Source organism: Rhipicephalus sanguineus, chromosome 10 (genome assembly GCF_013339695.2).
Source record: "Rhipicephalus sanguineus isolate Rsan-2018 chromosome 10, BIME_Rsan_1.4, whole genome shotgun sequence".
NCBI classification, from domain to species: Eukaryota; Metazoa; Arthropoda; class Arachnida; order Ixodida; family Ixodidae; genus Rhipicephalus; species Rhipicephalus sanguineus.
This window is the reverse complement of record NC_051185.1, coordinates 76,612,827-76,630,677: the sequence shown is the minus strand read 5'-3', so window position 1 is coordinate 76,630,677 and position 17,851 is coordinate 76,612,827. Positions and strand designations below refer to the sequence as shown.

The 17,851-nt window shown below is 45.9% G+C and overlaps 1 protein-coding gene across 1 annotated transcript; it reads right to left on the bottom strand.

Annotated features, from left to right (window-relative positions):
* Positions 1–2,097: 2,097 nt before the first annotated feature.
* LOC119372150 (ras-related protein Rab-23) lies at positions 2,098–15,949 on the bottom strand. The gene is made up of 5 exons (XM_037642611.2): positions 15,190–15,949; positions 14,115–14,194; positions 12,774–12,856; positions 9,639–9,725; positions 2,098–4,525 (listed from the first exon to the last, which is right to left on the bottom strand). The coding sequence occupies exons 1-5, from the start codon at positions 15,505–15,507 to the stop codon at positions 4,389–4,391; spliced, it is 705 nt and encodes a 234-aa protein (XP_037498539.1). The 5' UTR covers positions 15,508–15,949; the 3' UTR covers positions 2,098–4,388.
* Positions 15,950–17,851: the final 1,902 nt, after the last annotated feature.

Here is a 17,851-nt window from a genome sequence, read left to right as displayed (position 1 = left end):
CATTGTTTTCAAGTTTCTGTTTGTAATAGCAAAGGCGCCAAGGCGCCTCAAACTTAGGACCCTTTTTTGATTTCGGCCGTGTTTGCCATTTTTTCACATTTTCTTCTTTTTGAGGACAGCATAAAAAAAGCATGGATGTAATTCACAGTAATGCGTATTAAAACCAGCAAAAAAAATTTTCGACACATCATTTATAGTTCGCGCTAAATTCGGCCGTGAAATCCGAAAACATTGCAGTGAGCAACAACAGGAGGCCCGCGCCGCCACCTTCAAATAATTTTTTGGTGCACTGGGAGCGTTTCTTGGAAATAAAATTTTCGGTTCCGTGCACTTTGAACGTGCACACATAACATATAAAAAACCCAGGCAAAACAAAAATTGCGACCGGACAGGCATGTTCGATCTCTCGTGGAATCACCCTCCTGCGTCCTTTGTGCTTGACCAGCGCGCAGCAAATTTCTAGCTGCTTGCCGTTCTTCCTGTGACATTCCAATTTCTTGCTGTCGCACTCATTGCTTCGCCCTTGGGGCGAAACTTATATGTTCCTTCTTTTAAATGCGAAGCATTTCTTAGCGAACCTCAGTCACTTTAAGCGTTTCTATCTATCTATCTATCTATCTATCTATCTATCTATCTATCTATCTATCTATCTATCTATCTATCTATCTATCTATCTATCTATCTATCTAGCCGCCTACGTCTGGGTGCTCTCGTGATCTCATCCTTAGCTTGGTGTAGACCAAAATTGGCATGGGAGGGTAAGACAGTTTGACTAATATGACTGTCTGCTCATGACATGAATTACTTGAAAATCCTCTCGCGTGCGTCATCAAACCCTTCCCACCAGACACGTGTGGCACCAGTATACCGCAGGATGGTAAGCCGATATGCGCCACAGGTGATTGACAGTTTATATCTTCCCAGGAACGGCGAGAACAGACATCGGAAACTTAAATGCGAGAGCGTTAAGAAAAACTGGCGTCGGCAGTGTTGACCCGGCGAATACAAACAATAAAAATAAGGATTCAAGGAAGAATCGAACCCAAGCTTTCTGCGTGGCAGTTAGGTGTTCTACCACAGAGCCGCGCAGTGTCCTGAAAGTACTTTGGAAAATGACCCTATGCTGGTCTAATGTCGAAGTAGCGTCAATTGTGTTTGCAGTGCTGCTATCTAATTTTATAACAAAGCAATAACCATTACGTATTTATCGTATATATATATATATATATATATATATATATATATATATATATATATATATATATATATATATATATATATATATATATATATGCTACATGTGTCCTGCCGGGTTAACTTAAATTGTGGTTGCAGTGTTGGCTCCGCTTTTATAGAAGTCTAATGTACATTACATTTGTATTGCTATGATTCAGCAAGCTATATTCAAGCGTTGCTCGATCCCGGAGGAATACGGTAACGAAAGTTACATATGATATCCACATAATCGCATTGTAAAGTGCACTTCGTTTCGATAATAGTGATGTCAGTGCTCTAAAGTCAGGGCGCACGTTACGTCATACCATAAGTTACCCTTTAAATGACAGTGTAGTCGACGTGCCTGGTAAAGACACGATGGGCACAAAACTACTACGCTTAGAAAAACGCGTCGTTTGGCTCAAAGGCAACAAATGTGGCATAAACAACTACTCACTGATTGCTTCGCATGAAACCGATTCCCACAAGGCATGGGATCTGCCGATTTTTTTTTCGACTATAAACCTATTTGTGAGTTCAACGCTGTGTCATTTCCTTCTTTCTGCAGCTCCCCGGTTTTGCGCTGCCTCCGTGATCGGACCACTTTTGACCAAGCGACAGTGTCATGTGACGACGACATTATCTGAAGTCACGTTATGTGACGTCACGATGACGTCAAAAATTATGGCTGTCTGTGACGACGTCATATGATGACGCCATCACGTGATGATTATTTCTTGCATTCACGTCGCGATGGTGAAATCTCGCGTTTGGTGATGCATCTTAGGCTTTCAATCACGTTTAGTTTATTTCGTGTTGTAGAGCACATGACACCTAGAACCGTTATGGGGGGAAAAAACGACAGCAGTGAAAATCAATTTTATAGCTTTTTTTATTTGTTCACCGCTTACAAATGGCCGAGTAAAGGTACACGCGGTTAAAAACGCAAACACGTTCAATAAAAAACAAACTGCGTTCCGTTGAACTCATCGGTTCACCTAAGCACTTTCTTCAGCCTTACTCACGCGGAAAAATGCTGTAGTTCTGAATAACACTTCACGTCACCAGGACTATAAAAACACTACTCGAGGTAGCATGTATCTTCGCCTCTGGTGTGTTTAACAATCAAAATACTCTCGTGATACCCCCCACTTCACTGCAGCCAAACAGTGGCTTAGGCTGTAAAGGGACAATTGGTACCTGGGTGATCTCGTTAAAATACACGGTCCATGTCTGCTGCAGTGATATGTGTCGAAACATTACCGCAAGCTCCTTCGACCTCGAGCTAGCGCTTTCGCACTTTGAACATCACGAAACATCAGCAGTCTGCTAAATGTGACGTCAGAGATATGCATAAAGACGCCTACCACCGTCTACTCGGAGACGTGTTGCGAGTGGTTCCCAGCGTAAGGACCACAATAACGATAAGCTAACCTAGCGCCCAGGGTTGTGCCTGAAAGGCAAGAGGAGCCCCCGCTGCGAGAGTAATTCTGTATGACATAACTCTCCAACGATTCCAGTTTTGCGATAACACGAGGAACCGACCGAATTTTTTTAACGTGGAAGTTCTAAATACGTGCAGTACGTGTTCCAAGCATCGAAGGTTTCTGAGCATGTCCGTTCACTACGACCACCACTGCACTGCACTGCCGGTGGTGGGGGAGGAGGGGGGAAGGGGAAAGGGGGGCAGTTGCACATGTTAACAGTACAAAAATCACACTGTCCATAGCAGTACCATAATGTTACACGGCATTCAAGGCACTCGTAAGGTCGAAGGAGCGAGGTCTGACAGACTCGCTTGTCTTGATTACGGACACAAAAAGTTCGCTTGTCATACTGATATTTCCACACTACGTTAACATCACGATGAGAGGGAAATAATCATAATTAGATTGAAACGAAAGCAATATTAGCCACTAACACGATTGGCTCTCGTTAACGCATCATTGGTTTCCTTGTAGAGCTATGGCCGGTTAATGTAGCTAAAAGCACGGGTCCTCGATTTCTTCCCGAACAAGAATTGTCAAGAACGGTAAACCATAAAGAGACGCTACATTTTTCTTTCCCGCAGCTTCTGTTTCATTGCACCGTCCTTGCGATCGCCTGTCAATAAATGCCGGCACGTTGGTTTCTAACGCTGGTGTTCTGGTAAGCAAGGAACGCGGAAAACCGCCCGCCACATCGTAATCGCCAGAAAAGGATTTCTTAAGGCGCTTTGCTTGATGCCGTCCTAAAGTGTCACAGATGATACTGTCGGGTGAGTAACCACACTTACATGTACATCGACAGATGCACCTGTACAATCGCTTTGTACAAGAAGAAAATTAAGGTGAATGGTGCGACTGATCTCCCACGTAAGCTCCCGTAGAATACCAATCTATAGCCTCCAAACTCAGAAATTGTGCTTTGACAGTACCGTCGTTCTTACCCAAGGCCTGGTGCACAAAAGCATTCAGCCATAAGCTGATCCAATAGAAGCTGGCCTAGCATCACAAGTGTTCATATAATAATACAACGAGAATGATAGAAATATTTTTCGTGGAATATATGCTGTATTCTGCGCTTCAGTGAAATTCATACGATGCGACATCTCAGCATTGCAGGAAATGTCGTTTGCTTTTAGGGAAAACAATTGATTAGTATTCAAAGCACAAGCTGCAGCACGATAGCATGGACGGAGGGTTACTCTGTTTCCGAGCGTTCCGCTTGTATGAAGTGCATTGTTTCAAGAAATAAAATGAATAAACAAATATAACTGCTACTCAAGTCCGTGCCTCACACATAAAGTTATACACAAGCGTTCCATGCGATAGTCGCAATCCGGAAGTCACCACGTCAAGGCCAAAAGGCAAGGCACAACTCTGCAAGTGTGCGTCCAGCATTCCGCCATGATTGGGCAGGGCCGTTATATAAAAACTAGACGGCCGAAACCCAACGCTTTGTGCATCGTCAGCCAACCAAGCAACCCTGGGGTCACTCCTCCGTAGGGGTTACTCCTCCGTAGGGGTTACTCCTCCGTAGGCGTCACATGACGTCACTTGCTCGAAGCGCTGGTAATGGGCCCCCGAATGACGTAGTGAATCTTCCCGGGAGTCCGGGCTTGTTCTCATCCGCATGTGGACGGTGCTCTTGCTAAAATTTATGTAAGACTGATAACGAGCCGTGGCTTCGTGTCAGAGTAAGGAGCAGCTGCGGCGCAGCGATTTCCTGGACGGCCTGAGCCTTCGGTGAAGGCTGATGGTGTTGGCGTCCCGGTGCGCCTGCGATGGCTTCAGCAGGTGACCGTTGCGAAGATTGTTGGTCACGGGGTCTGCAACATAAAAAAGAAGGAAATGTATATCACGAAAGAGGAATCGAAAAATGGAGTCTCTTAGCCAACGCTAAGGAGAGAGCAGGCGAAAGCATATGCTACCACGAGACTCTTATTAAACTGCCTTGACGTTCCCAGTCGATCGCGTCCACCGCCTCCCCCTACTTCCTTGAAACTTTCTGCACGCGAATTCTTGCACGAGCGCAAGAATGCGCGTCCTCTTTCCATCTCTGCTTAACCGTTTAAATTAAAATCAAAAACTTAGGCGACCTTCATGTTTCCGATCGAGTGTCTTTAATGGCACTAGCTCATGGAGTTTGGAGAAGTTTTCGTTGACTTGGATAGTCATCACGTTAACTTTTGGCCGTCGGCTTCCATAGCTTCAGTGTACGTCTAGACGCTAACTGAGTCTTTACAGGTGCGCTCTCCTCTGCGTGGCTTCCGCAATCAACTCCGGGCAGCAACTCCGGGAAGCGCAACGGCGTGCTGCCGCAGCTGATTTAGAAGACACGTAGAAAGAAGCGCAGAGGCCACGAAGATAGAAGTGCGTGGTAAGCATCTGCTCTGCCAGGTGCAGCAGCTATCCCAGGGGCTCGCAAGAAAACCGTCTTCTCTTTGAATGAGCTAATTCTCAAGCTAGGTACGCAGAAATGTACTCGCCCCGATAATATTCCGAATAGCTTTCTGGTGCCATACGCTCTGTGGTGTTCACGTTATTTGACCATCATTTTTAACAAATCTTTGTCCTCAAGTACAGTCCCAGAGTCCTGGAAATTAGCCAAGGTCCTGCCTCTGCATAAATCAGGAGACAACTCCTCTCCAACTATAGACCCGTATCACTTACTTTCAATTCCGGAAAGCTGCTCCAACACATCATTTACAAACACATAACTGAGTTTCTTGAATCGAATAATCTTCTGTCCTGCACACAACATGGATTCCGTCGCGGCTTCAGCACAATAACGCAACTGGTGGAATTTTCGCATGATATTATTAGTAAGTTAGACATTGGTAACCAAATTGATGCATTATTTATAGATTTCTCGAAGGCTTTCGACACCGTTATACACAGCAAGCTTCTGGGTAAACTAGAGGTAATTTTAAACAATCCGAAATTGATTGACTGGTTAGCAAGCTTTCTAAGCTCGCGCTCTCAATTCGTTTCATTCAATTCCAAGTCGTCCTCAACAGTAAAAGTTACATCTGGTGTCCCACAGGGCTCCGTTCTCGGTCCCCTGTTATTTCTGATTTTTATAAATGACCTTCCCAGCAATATTAGGTCCCAAGTTCGCCTGTACGCCGATGACTGTGTACTTTACCAGGTAATTACTTCTCCTAATGGTCACGCAATACTTCAGGATTCTTTCTCGCAGTTTTGTTCTTGGTGCTCGGACTGGCAGATGCGCATAAACTTCCAAAAAACAGTAATTTTGTCTTTCACGAATGGCCATTCTCCATCACAATATGCATACTCCTTCAACAACATCGCAGTTCCCCGAGCACAGACATACAAATACCTTGGCGTTATGTTCACACACAACATGCAATGGTCGCATCACATAGATTATATTACATCTAAAGCATTACAAAAATTAGGTTACTTAAGACGTACATTATCTACGTCGCCAAAATCCACCAAATTACTAATGTACAAAACACTGATCCGCCCTATATTAGAGTACGCTTCGTGTGTGTGGAATCCATACAAAGTGTGTGACGTGAATAAAATTGAATCTGTCCAAAGGAAATCTGTTCGCTTCATTTTTCATCGCTATGACCATGATTTTTCGCCCTCATCTGCAATGAAATCTTTGACTTCATCTCCATAGTGCACAAGGCGTGATACTGACTCTTTGAAACTTTTCCACTCCTATGTTCACTCATCATGCCGGCTATCTAATGATAATTACATCGTGTATGCTAATGCTCTGCCAACTAGACGTGGTCACAATCTTAACATAAGGCCATTCTTCGCACGTACTAATATGTTCAAATACAGTTTCTTTTTTTCGAAAATTATTGTCTACTGGAACGATCTACCAGGTTCGGTTCGTGAAATGAATGTCAGATTTTTTGCAGGCACTTGAATGACATTGTTGTCGAACTTTTTCTCATTTATGTACCCGTTTGTGCTTAAGAGGTGGCGATATTTGTTCTGACGAAGGACTTGTTGTGATGTTACTGCTATTCTTTTCTGTTGTATGTACTCCAATCCTTCAATAGCCCTGCATTGGGCTGCAGTATTTCAAAATTAATAAATAATTAAATTCAGTTAATTTTTTCACTAATTATACTGATGGTTAGGTGGTCCTTTAGCAAACATACGCTCCGATGTCATATGCGTCTAGCACAAGCCTTAACTTGAATCATTAGCTCATTTTCATATGGGTTTCGGGGTTTTAGGACACAGCCAGGAATTTTAACTTCCGGTTGACAAGAAGCGGGCCGGAAGTCGTCAATAAAGTAAGATAATGCCGCTACAAGCTAGCGTCATAACAGAGAAGCCGTGCCAGTCCTCCGCTGAGCTCAGCACTTCGTCACGCACGCCTCCTCCTCCAAACGCATACAACGTGAATTTCCAGTTCAACATTTGAGTTTCGTTTGTCCGCACAACTCGGTCGTCTCTTGGCGCGGCTTACGGAACATTTTCGTATTCCGCGCAGTGGAGACACAAGTTCGACCTTTATTTAACAGCGCGGCTGTTCTGGGGCTGGGCCTGACCACAGATGACTGTTTGCGCCGCACGTCACGCTCCCGTGTTCAGATACACCCAAAGATAGCGTAACTGCCTCTGTGGCGGACGAAGCTGTAGCCGCACAGTGAGATAGGCAAGAGGAGGCTAGAGCGTGAATAGGGCCCAGGGTCTCTGTAGCAGCGGTGGGTGTGGCAGGGGCTGCCACACGTCCTTTCCCGTGCACCTCTACTCTACAAATAACGTAATCACAGACGCCCACACAAAATCGCAAGCCATCGCAGAAAAACTGGAAAATCGCTAGGGAAACGCAGGAGAACCGCAGCCTCGCTGTTTCTGCAGTTTTCACACTGGGTGGAATTGGGGGGGGGGGGGGGGGGGGGGGGGGGGCTTTTTTCCTTCTTTATTTCCGCTTTCAATAAAAATATAAACAGAAGAAGACGTTTCTCCTCTTCGTTGAGCGCTCACTTGTGTTCACTCAGGGGCTACCTGCTGCGCGTTAAATGCGAATTCTTGTAAGACTATTGGATTTGGCTTTTTTCGCACTGCTCGAAAGCCTGAGTGTCCCCTTTGCATAGATATCGCGTCAGTTTCGTTAATTTGTCGCAACAGCGGTTTGGCTGCCCGCGCTCTCAGACTGCAGCACTTAAGAGACGATTTGAAAGTGGCTTATGAGGAGCTGTGACATCTTAGCGAGCATTGATGTTATGTGTGGAAATTTCCCTTGTGTGAATATTTGTGTTTTGTAGACTTTTGTGTTGAGTGGACCCTTTATTGCATTGAAGAACTGGCGCAATGCATGAGTGTTCTGCAGGGTGTCCCAACTATCACGCAGCACGATTTAAAAAAGGGCGAACGTCGTTACGCGAAGCACACCTAGTGCATATTGCTCCCAATACACTGTAGCAGCTACTACTAATTTTTTTCTTTAATTAGGTTTAGTTAATTGGTCCCAATCATAGGCGTGCACAGAGGGGGCCAGGGGGGCGGCAGCCCCCCCCCCCCCCAGTCACCGAAGAAAAGGGGGCGCAATGTCTGGCCCATACATTGACTTAATGGGTGGGGGGCGCCGCGATGAACCTCCTCTCCCCCCCTGAAAGGGAACCCTGCGCACGCCTATGGTCCCAATTATGTTTCTAACTCGACGAGTACTCACCAAATCATTAAAATTTCAAGGAGGCATATGTAGGCGTGCTCAAATGAGATCTAACTGCGCTATTTTCAGCATCGTACGGATTACAGGCTCACTTCTCCCGGCTTAAAAAAAAGCACGCGAAATATAAAAAATTACACGTGAGTACGCTCCCACGCGCAAAAGGTGTGATCGTAGTCTTGACTGGCTACCTCACAGTCATCCTGTTTGAGGGCGCTGCTTCTTGATGCACGATGCAGTCAAGTCACGTGTCATTTTTTCAAATTTCGCGGGCTTTTTTTATTAGCCAAAAAAAAGGCGAGCACGCAATTAGTGCGTTGTTGAGAATAACGCAGTTAGATGTCAGTTGAGCATGCCTACATATGCCTCATTGACATTTTAATGATTAGGTGAGTATTTGTCGAGGTAGGAACACAATTAGGACTAATTAACCAAACCTCACTAACGAACAATTTAGTAGTGACTACTACAGTATACTGGGAACAATATGCATCAGGTGCGCTTCACGTAACAATTTTCCTCTTTTTTTTTATCGTGCTGCGCGATATTTGGGACACCCTGTATGTGCCTCTGTATAGTTTTGTGTTTGTTCTTTACTTTGCGACGTCAACTAGTATGCAAGGGAGGAGGAGTAACCGGCGACACGCATTGGCACCAACCTCTCCTTATGTACATTAAATTTAAAAAAAACATTCTTGCAGTGGAAGCTTCTCAAAGGGATCAATAGTGTTCTTCGTTCTTGCATAAGGACATTCGCCAACATAGAATCTCACGTGTTTTCTCCCCGTTCCTGCTCACTAGATGTCGTGCGTCCCAATGGGACCCAACCAGGAATTAATTTTCAAATAAATACTCCTGATTTCAAACTGGTTCAAACCAGTCACCCTTCCCTGAGCAGCGTGAGACAATGAACTAAAGGACCTTATACGCCAAGTTGATCGGCTTCTGAAAACAAGAAGATTAACATTATGTTTTAAAGCGTTCGGTTTGAAAGCATTCGCACCGACAATCTAATTGAAAGCGTGCCCGCATCGCGTATGTTCGAAATTATAGCCTATGTGCCAGGAAAATGAATGAAGTAGTCATCTGGTAGTTGTCGATGGACGGCTCGAGTCCGAAACCACGTGACCAGAAATTTGAGCAAGACAACAGGAGTTTCACGTCGCTCTGCTGCTTCTGCAATTCTGAACGGACATAGCTGTGTTTTAATTACACAGTACAGCGGCGTCCCGCAGAAATAATCACTGTGGTCGCACTGTTGTACTTACGGAGTCCCTTGGAGTGGGGTCCACGGACGTAGTCGTCGACGGGGTTGTTCATCTGGTCTAGATACCGCTCGGCCAGGTACCGGAATACTGCACAGCAAAAAAGAAACGCCGTTCTACACACGCATATCCACAGGCTATCATGACAGCCCCAATCGAACAAACAGGAACAGCAACTAATGCGGAGCATCCGGATGAACAGTTGAGACATCACTTATACAAAGCCTCGTTTCGTAAACGCTGCTCGCATAATGAAAACATACAACGTGAATGGTAAGCGTTAGAGGAATACGACGACGTGGGCAAGTGGCGAGAGCGTACGTTCCAGCGATGGAAGCACGTGCACACCATCTTATATGGACACGTCAAGGTTTACAACCAGAACGCTCCCGTCTACTACTGCCAGCCGGCCTTCGCTACAGTGACACGACCGGCTATGACCGCTGGATACATGACAACAGATTCCACAAAACACTGCTTCACTTCATACAAAACGCCGGTATTAAAGCACACATACCGCGACGGGCATGTATCAATGCATTGTAATGACTGCGGCTGCCGACCTGTGTTCAGTGAGCGTGTAGTTATGTATAGGAACTTTGATAAGGATACGCGGGAGATTGTCGAAGCATGGTTGATTGCTAGAGAAAATACCAATTGTGCCAGTGCGCCTTCGATTGCTCTTAGTGCTAAGGAAATCACGTATCTGGATGATGCAGGCTTGCGCTGGTGATACGGTTTTGTGGTGATGATTGCTGTTTTTTCATTGCTGTATAAGTACAACATATTTGCCGAAATAAAGATTCAGTTGTGAGTAGCGCACGTCCCGTCCGCACGTTATGGCTTCAATGAACGATCCAATACACATATACACACAATGTATTATGCCTTAAGGGCAAGTCTATATCGCAATAAAAAAAATAAACCCGGGTCTCACACTTTACACTTGACTACTTTAAAGGCCGTAATACAGACGTCAAAATAGTGCTCCTGGTAATGAACACTCTGTCTGCCTTTTCTGCAACGAAGCGAAAAGCTGATATGACCCTTAAGCTGATATGACGACTGACCGATGACGGGAGCCGTGAAAACAATCTGCCTTCGTGTGCCATTATTAACGTACGCAGCAAATGTCCAAATGTCAACGTCACGACGCACATGACCTGAATCAACCTGTGAACAGTTTTCTGTTGTCCTTAGAGTGAACGCATCGCGCACATGCACAAACCACGCGAAACGAACGTCCATGCGCTGTGTCGTAACTCTGACATTCGCAGTAACAAAGACATTTGGCTTCGGAAGCCAAAGCAACAGCCACTGTTTACTGTTCGTTTAAGGCTAAAACAACGCTTGGAGGCATACGATTAGTGTAAAATACATTTACTGTCCAAACACTGTGCCTACGATCAACCTACTGCATAGTGAAGCGGCGGTGAAATAAAAGTGCGGCATTTATTTATTGATTTTCTTACTCTCAATCGCCCGAATTTCTCACAAAGAGAGGAAAGTCACGCCACCAACCCAGCAATATGCGTTTGTTCGGCTACCTTGCCAGAAATCATCAGTGCGAATAACTGTTTCGCAGCAGATTCGCATGCGTAGTGTCTACTGACCCCACTTCTACGACTGAGTGAATCCTTCACTGGAAAAACCCTCATAAGAAGACTCAGCACCAGGCACAGATCTCATCTCTTTGCGGCGCTAAATACTTTAAATAGCCTGGGTGTTAAAAGCCCCAAACGAAGGCAAAAAGTGACTCGCCTTGGATGCTCGAAGACGTTATTTGCAACCTCAGTATGCCTGGGCTGCAATCCAAGCGATTGAAACGTTCTACTGAAGCGCGCTGCATGGTGCTCGAGAATTTGGTTGTGAAGTATTCCAGGTATCTTCACGTATACACGGACAGTTCCGTCAGCTGTGCTGCGGCATATTGAATTCCATCTCTTAGAGCTGCAGGGTCTAGCCGGTTGGGCCACCTAGTCTCCTCGACCGATACAGAGAGCGCAGCTCCGGCTGCTGCTCTTCGCAAGCTGAAGAATGGACCTGCCCAACAAACTGTAATTATCTCGGTCTCTAAGTCGGCAATGTAACAACTTTCTCGCGGGACTCCCCCAAACAAGTTCTGCCGCCTGTCGTAATCATCACTGAAAGAAACTGCCAAAAAGAGGAATCAAGATAACATTCCAGTGGATACCTTCACATGTTGGTGTCATCGGCAACGAAAGAGCAGATAGATGCCCTGGCCGACGAAGCACTTTCAAGACAACCAACAGTCAGAGCTCCTGGAATCAGCAACTTCCAAAAGAGACAATTCGGTGCCATTTTCGGTCTTTATGGAATTCGCCACATCAGCCCTGTGTCGCAAGAGTACTTAGCGCCGAGTAGCGCCGAGTCGACCATACTGTATAGAGTAAGAACACGATTGGCCTGCACGCCTGCATGGTTGTTTAAAGTTTTAAAGTAAGGGCGCTCCTTCCCCACTGTATACTGAGTGCAGTGAAGTTGTGGATACAAACCACTACATCTGGTCCTGTATGCGCTTTTGCTCTGAAAGGGAGAGACTGATGGACAATAAGGAAAGAGGGTTTTCTCACGGGTGCTGTGAAAAGATTGTGTTTCCGGATGGTGTGCGGATGACGTTTTCAGCGAGAGACGGCTTGAAGTGATACAAGGCGAAACATACTGCATGGAAAGAGTCGCTCAGGCGGAGCAATTGCCGGACAGGTCGGCCAAGCCAGTCCCGCCTGTGGCAATAATCATCACCACCACAATCACCATCGCATGCGTAGTTACATAGGAGCGCATAAACTGTTGCAACACTCCTTTTAAACATGGTCCTGAGGCGATCACGTAAAGTGGTATATTCTATGAGCATAGCTAGGGTATCCGTCTCAATGTTCTTATAGTTATTCAGAGGAACCAATTATAGACCAATACCGTCCTCTCTTTTTATTCCAATGGCCACCAATTAACGCATGTGGCCGCGTTCAGGCTCAACAGGCAACGTGCAGCTAAATACTTATCTAAATACTATCTTTCCCCTGCAAACGTGTTGCCCAGGTCAACGTACATCATGTATAAAGGCTTTACATTATTCGTGTGTTCTATTGTGTTATGTGGAAGACCGTGATAACTTGCCTTCGTTGACGTTGAAGTCCTCCTTGACCGATGTCCGGTACAACCGGAGCTGCATTCTCCTGGCAAGCTCCTCGGACTCCTCCCTACACAAAAAATGGCATATTGCTTTTTGAACACTCTGACAGATTCCTGAATCTTTTCAAACGATATAAAGCCGAGACCATCGGACATTCGTGCGTGTGTGTGTGTGTGTGTGTGTGTGTGTGTGTGTGTGTGTGTGTGTGTGTGTGTGTGTGTGTGTGTGTGTGTGTGTGTGTGTGTGTGTGTGTGTGTGTGTCCACTCCACATTCATAAATAAATTTTCATACAGGAATTATTACGAGCAAGCGCAAGACAATCCCAATACCGTAGTTTATATACCATTACCGAAGGCGACTATATGATGCTAGACATCGCTAAATGATTAAAACCTCTGTGGACTAAGCTCCTGGACAAATTTATTAAAAATATTTTCTTAGTCAGTACCCCCATCATTGTACATCACCGCAGCAATAATGACATCGAGCTGGTCGCTATTGTGTGTAGCCGGTGTGTGAAAGCCGTGACCAGCAAGAAAACACTATTCGTGGTGGTATTCGGGCTGTCTTGGCGCAGATTGAGTCTAGCGAAACCTATCAATTTGAGATGCTTTGTTTCTTTCGAAGACGATGTAGCCCTTCATTGCGGTTTTAAAGGTTACTTATATTGAGCTACTGTTAATCGACGTTAAAATGCATAACGTCATGACAAATTGGCACTCTACTAGCTCATCACTCACCTTTCATTCCTTCGTCTTTTATGCATCACCCCAAATCTTCCTTCCCAGTAAAAATTGTTATCGTTTGTCGCTATGTCCTCATAAAATGTCAAAAACACGTTTATTGGTAAAAGAAAGAAAGAAAGAAAGAAAGAAAGAAAGAGAGAAAGAGAGAAAGAAAGAAAGAAAGAAAGAAGAAAGAAAGAAAGAAAGAAAGAAAGAAAGAAAGAAAGAAAAGAAAGAAAGAAAGAAAGAAAGAAAGAAAGAAAGAAAGAAAGAAAGAAAGAAAGAAAGAAGAAAGATAGATAGATAGATAGATAGATAGATAGATAGATAGATAGATAGATAGATAGATAGATAGATAGATAGATAGATAGATAGATAGATAGATAGATAGATAGATAGATAGATAGATAGATAGATAGAAAGAAAGAAGAAAGAAGAAAGAAGAAAGAAAGAAAGAAAGAAAGAAAGAAAGAAAGAAAGAAAGAAAGAAAGAAAGAAAGAAAGAAAGAAAGAAAGAAAGAAAGAAAGAAAGTAAGAAAGAAAGAAAGAAAGAAAGAAAGAAAGAAAGAAAGAAAGAAAGAAAGAAAGACTGCACTCACTTGGATACTGTCGCCCTGTCCATGAGATCAATCTTGTTCTGCACCAGCACCATTGGTATGGAGCCGCACTCGTGTTCCACCTGTAAGCGACGGTAAAAGGATAAAAAAAAGCATTTTGCTGCTTTAAAAATTGCAGAACACACGTTTTAACACCTCCGTGAAACGAATCCTTCCAACCGAGACGAAATGTCATAACCAGAATGTGGTATGTTCATTATTTGGCATACGACAGCGTACGTATGCGTTCGAGTCAGTATATTATCAACTCACAACGAAAAAAAAAAAACGGCACATTCCGTCTCGTTGAACATTGAAGACGCAGGCGGACTAGCGACCCCTTTCCCATCTGGAATGGTTTGTAATTGATTTGCACATAACCCTGAAGTCTCCGCTCGACTACAGCATGCATCCCAAGAAAAAAAAGATAGCATACCTGCTTATCTTTCTGCTGATTCCTGACTTTCCACATATGTATCTCTTTAAAGATATGCATTAACTCTTTCTTGGAGAGTCTTTCCTCTCACGACTCTCCGAAAAGAATATAATGATCTCCAAGAAGAGAGCTAGGACTTCTCTTTAAAGGGAGTTAGATATGTCGAAAGTCAGGCCTTACAGAAATGAGTAAGAGGTATCTTTTTTTTTCTTTGAGTGTAGATGCAACTTCAATAAAAACCCACAAAAAATGAAGCCCAGAAAAATACAGAGGGCGTTAATCGTACTGTTTTCACTGTGTTGTAGTAATTACAATAAAAATGTGAAGAACGTAAGGTGGAGGAAAAGACAACTTGTCTTCGGCAGGGACAGAACCTGCAGCCTTCGGATAACGTTTCCGTTGCTCTACTAGTTAAGCTACGGAGGCGGTCGTCCTCCCGCCCAGATTTTCGGGTATTTTTGCGCATGCAAAGCTGGGAGTGTTTGTCAGTGCCGCTGTCAGGCAAGTGAGTGGGAGGCAAGTGTGAGTGTAGGTGGCCTCCTGTGCTTTAGGACTCATTAGAACCATACGCCACATCCCCCCCCCCCCCCCCCATCGTGCCGGTTAACTGTACACGTCGCGTTACATTGAGATGCCTCGTACCTTTTTTCTCCACGACTCGATGGCCCTGAAGGACTCCCTGTCCGTCGTGGAGAATGCGAGTACGCATCCCTGAGCGCCGCGGTAGTAGGCCTTGGTGATGGCGTCGAACTCCTCCTGTCCCGCCGTGTCCCACAGCATGAGGCGCACGTCTTCGCCCCGGATGCTCAGCTGGCGCTCCAGGAAGTCCACGCCGATGGTCTTCTTGTACTCGGCCGTGAAGACGCCCTTGCAGTAGCGCTGGATCAGGCTGGACTTGCCCACGGCGCCGTTGCCCACAACGACCACCTTCAGGGCCACCTCGAAGTCGTCCTCCCGCATGGCTTTTCAAGTTGAAGTCGCCGATGAGCTATATCACTAAAACGCTCACGTCCTGTCTTACGGCCGCGGTAAAGCACGCTCACTTCTGGTACCAGGCGAACACCTGAGCGCCGCGCCAATTTCTGTATAGGCCAATCGAAGCGGGAAATGCCAGTACCCAAAAGGCAGCCTCGGGTGGCAACTTCGCGTAGCCGCGGCTCACAGCACCTTCGCAGCGAGTGAGGGCAGAGGCGTGGTCTTCGTCTGGAACGTCTTAATCGCAGTAAGCAGATGAACACAGGGATAACACAAAGAAAACCACCGTGCTGCGGTTTGTGTAGACCTAACGAAAGCTAACTCACACGCTATCTGCGGTCTCCTTGTTTGTCGAAAGAGGCTCCGAATGGAGGTAAGGCACAGCCGGGTCACCAACCACCAAACGCGAAGATCAGAGACGAACACACAACAACGAAGCCAATCACCGCGTCGTGACACCCAACGTGCGCTTGCCGGCGTAACCACAGAAAGCGATAGCGCTGTTCGGAAGCTTTGAAACCGTTTCACTTCACTGAACGAAGTTACGAGGAAGTTTCACACCACACGGAAGCGCAGGGTTTTAGTAGAACGATGCCGTTGTTCTCAAGGCAGGATGTGCTGTGGTAGGGTCATGGCGCGTAGTGCTCTCGCTGCCTGCTGTTCCACTGCTGCCAAGGCTGCAGGCGCCGGCCACGCAGCATTCCGCGTTCAGGCAATCCTCCCTGCGTGTGAGAAGACGAAACATTAAACGTGAGAAGAAAAAAAAAGGGAAAGGAGATGTTTCCATTCCACATCTATGGCATAAAGAAGAGTGTAGGATAGCTATAACCGATGTCTCGCTGTCGTTTAGTATGCACGGCGAAAGCGTGAAGAAGACCCGAAAACATCCACAAACAGTAGCTATGTATGCACAGTCACGGATAGAGTTGGGCATGGTCGTCCAGGACGAACGTGCAGCGATATACAATGGAGCTTACGCAAATGCGTGCCGGATACTAAACTTCAGATATCTAGAAGAGATAAATAGCTCTTATCGCTACCTCCGACTACATTGTTTCCGTGTTTTGCAGGGAAGCGGTCACCAACTCTTGTCCTGGGCACCTATAAGGCGCACTGCGGCGCTGCTGCCAGGCCCTGGGATTGTCCTTTCCCAGCGGGAGGACGTATATAACAGTCCCGCTTATAGCTCGCCGTATACCTGTCCCGAGTCACTCTATGGGAGCGCGCCAATTCGGCGTTAATTCGGCACGAAATTCCTCCGCGTGCTCGTCCATTGTTTCCGTAAAGCAGGCCGACCCGCAATACGGAAAGGAGGGCACGAGAGCGGGGCGTAAGAAAACAGAAAATCTGACCACCCGAAAATGGGACTATATAGACAGCCAGAAAAAGAAAGTATATATATATATATATATATATATATATATATATATATATATATATATATATATATATATATATATACTCTGACGGAGGTAACGTTGGTAAAACTTGTATATATATATATATATATATATATATATATATATATATATAGAGAGAGAGAGAGAATGCACTAGAGTACACACGACCCATACGAAGATTCTTTTGCTAACGTACCAACCAGGACCCGGTCAGAGCACCTATGTACCTACATGCAGTGGCGCCTAAGAAAAGCCCAGTAATGTATACGGCACGGGTGCAACAACCGGCAACCAACCAGGCTCACGGGGGTGTCCCTCTCGGAACTAGAACACGCTAACTTTCACACCCTATACAGCCCTTCGCGACGTCGAAGACGCATCCACGACTTGCACACGCGTCGTGCATGCGTAGGTTCGTCCTTGTCACGCTGACTTCCTCCCCCCCCCCCTCTCCCCTCATTTCACGCACGGCCAGATAAACGAGGCGAGAGCGAGACCGCCCGCGCGATCCACACTAGCGTCGCGCCCGTCCATAAAATAAAACGTATGTACTTACGAGCACGGCCGTCCCTGTTGAATAATTAATCGGACTACCGCCTCCCCCACCCCCGCCCTTTCACTCTCTCCTCCTCCTTCTTATCCTCACTCATCGCCGTCTCGACGCGGAGGGGTGGGCGTGCGAACCAAGGCGAGACGTGGAGTAGACAGGCGCAGGACGATGGCGCCAACGAACCTCGCCAACTGCTGTTCGCGCTTCCCCGTGCTTCTCCTTGTCGCCCAGTTCCCACCGAGACGAGCGGCAAAACGCGGACAACGGTGCGTCGAAAAAGAAAAAAAAAAAACAATACGGCGCACCCTCCAAATTGCGGCGATTTCCTGCGGCGAGAAGATCGCATGCAGGCGCTGTCAAGCACAAATGAAAGAAAACA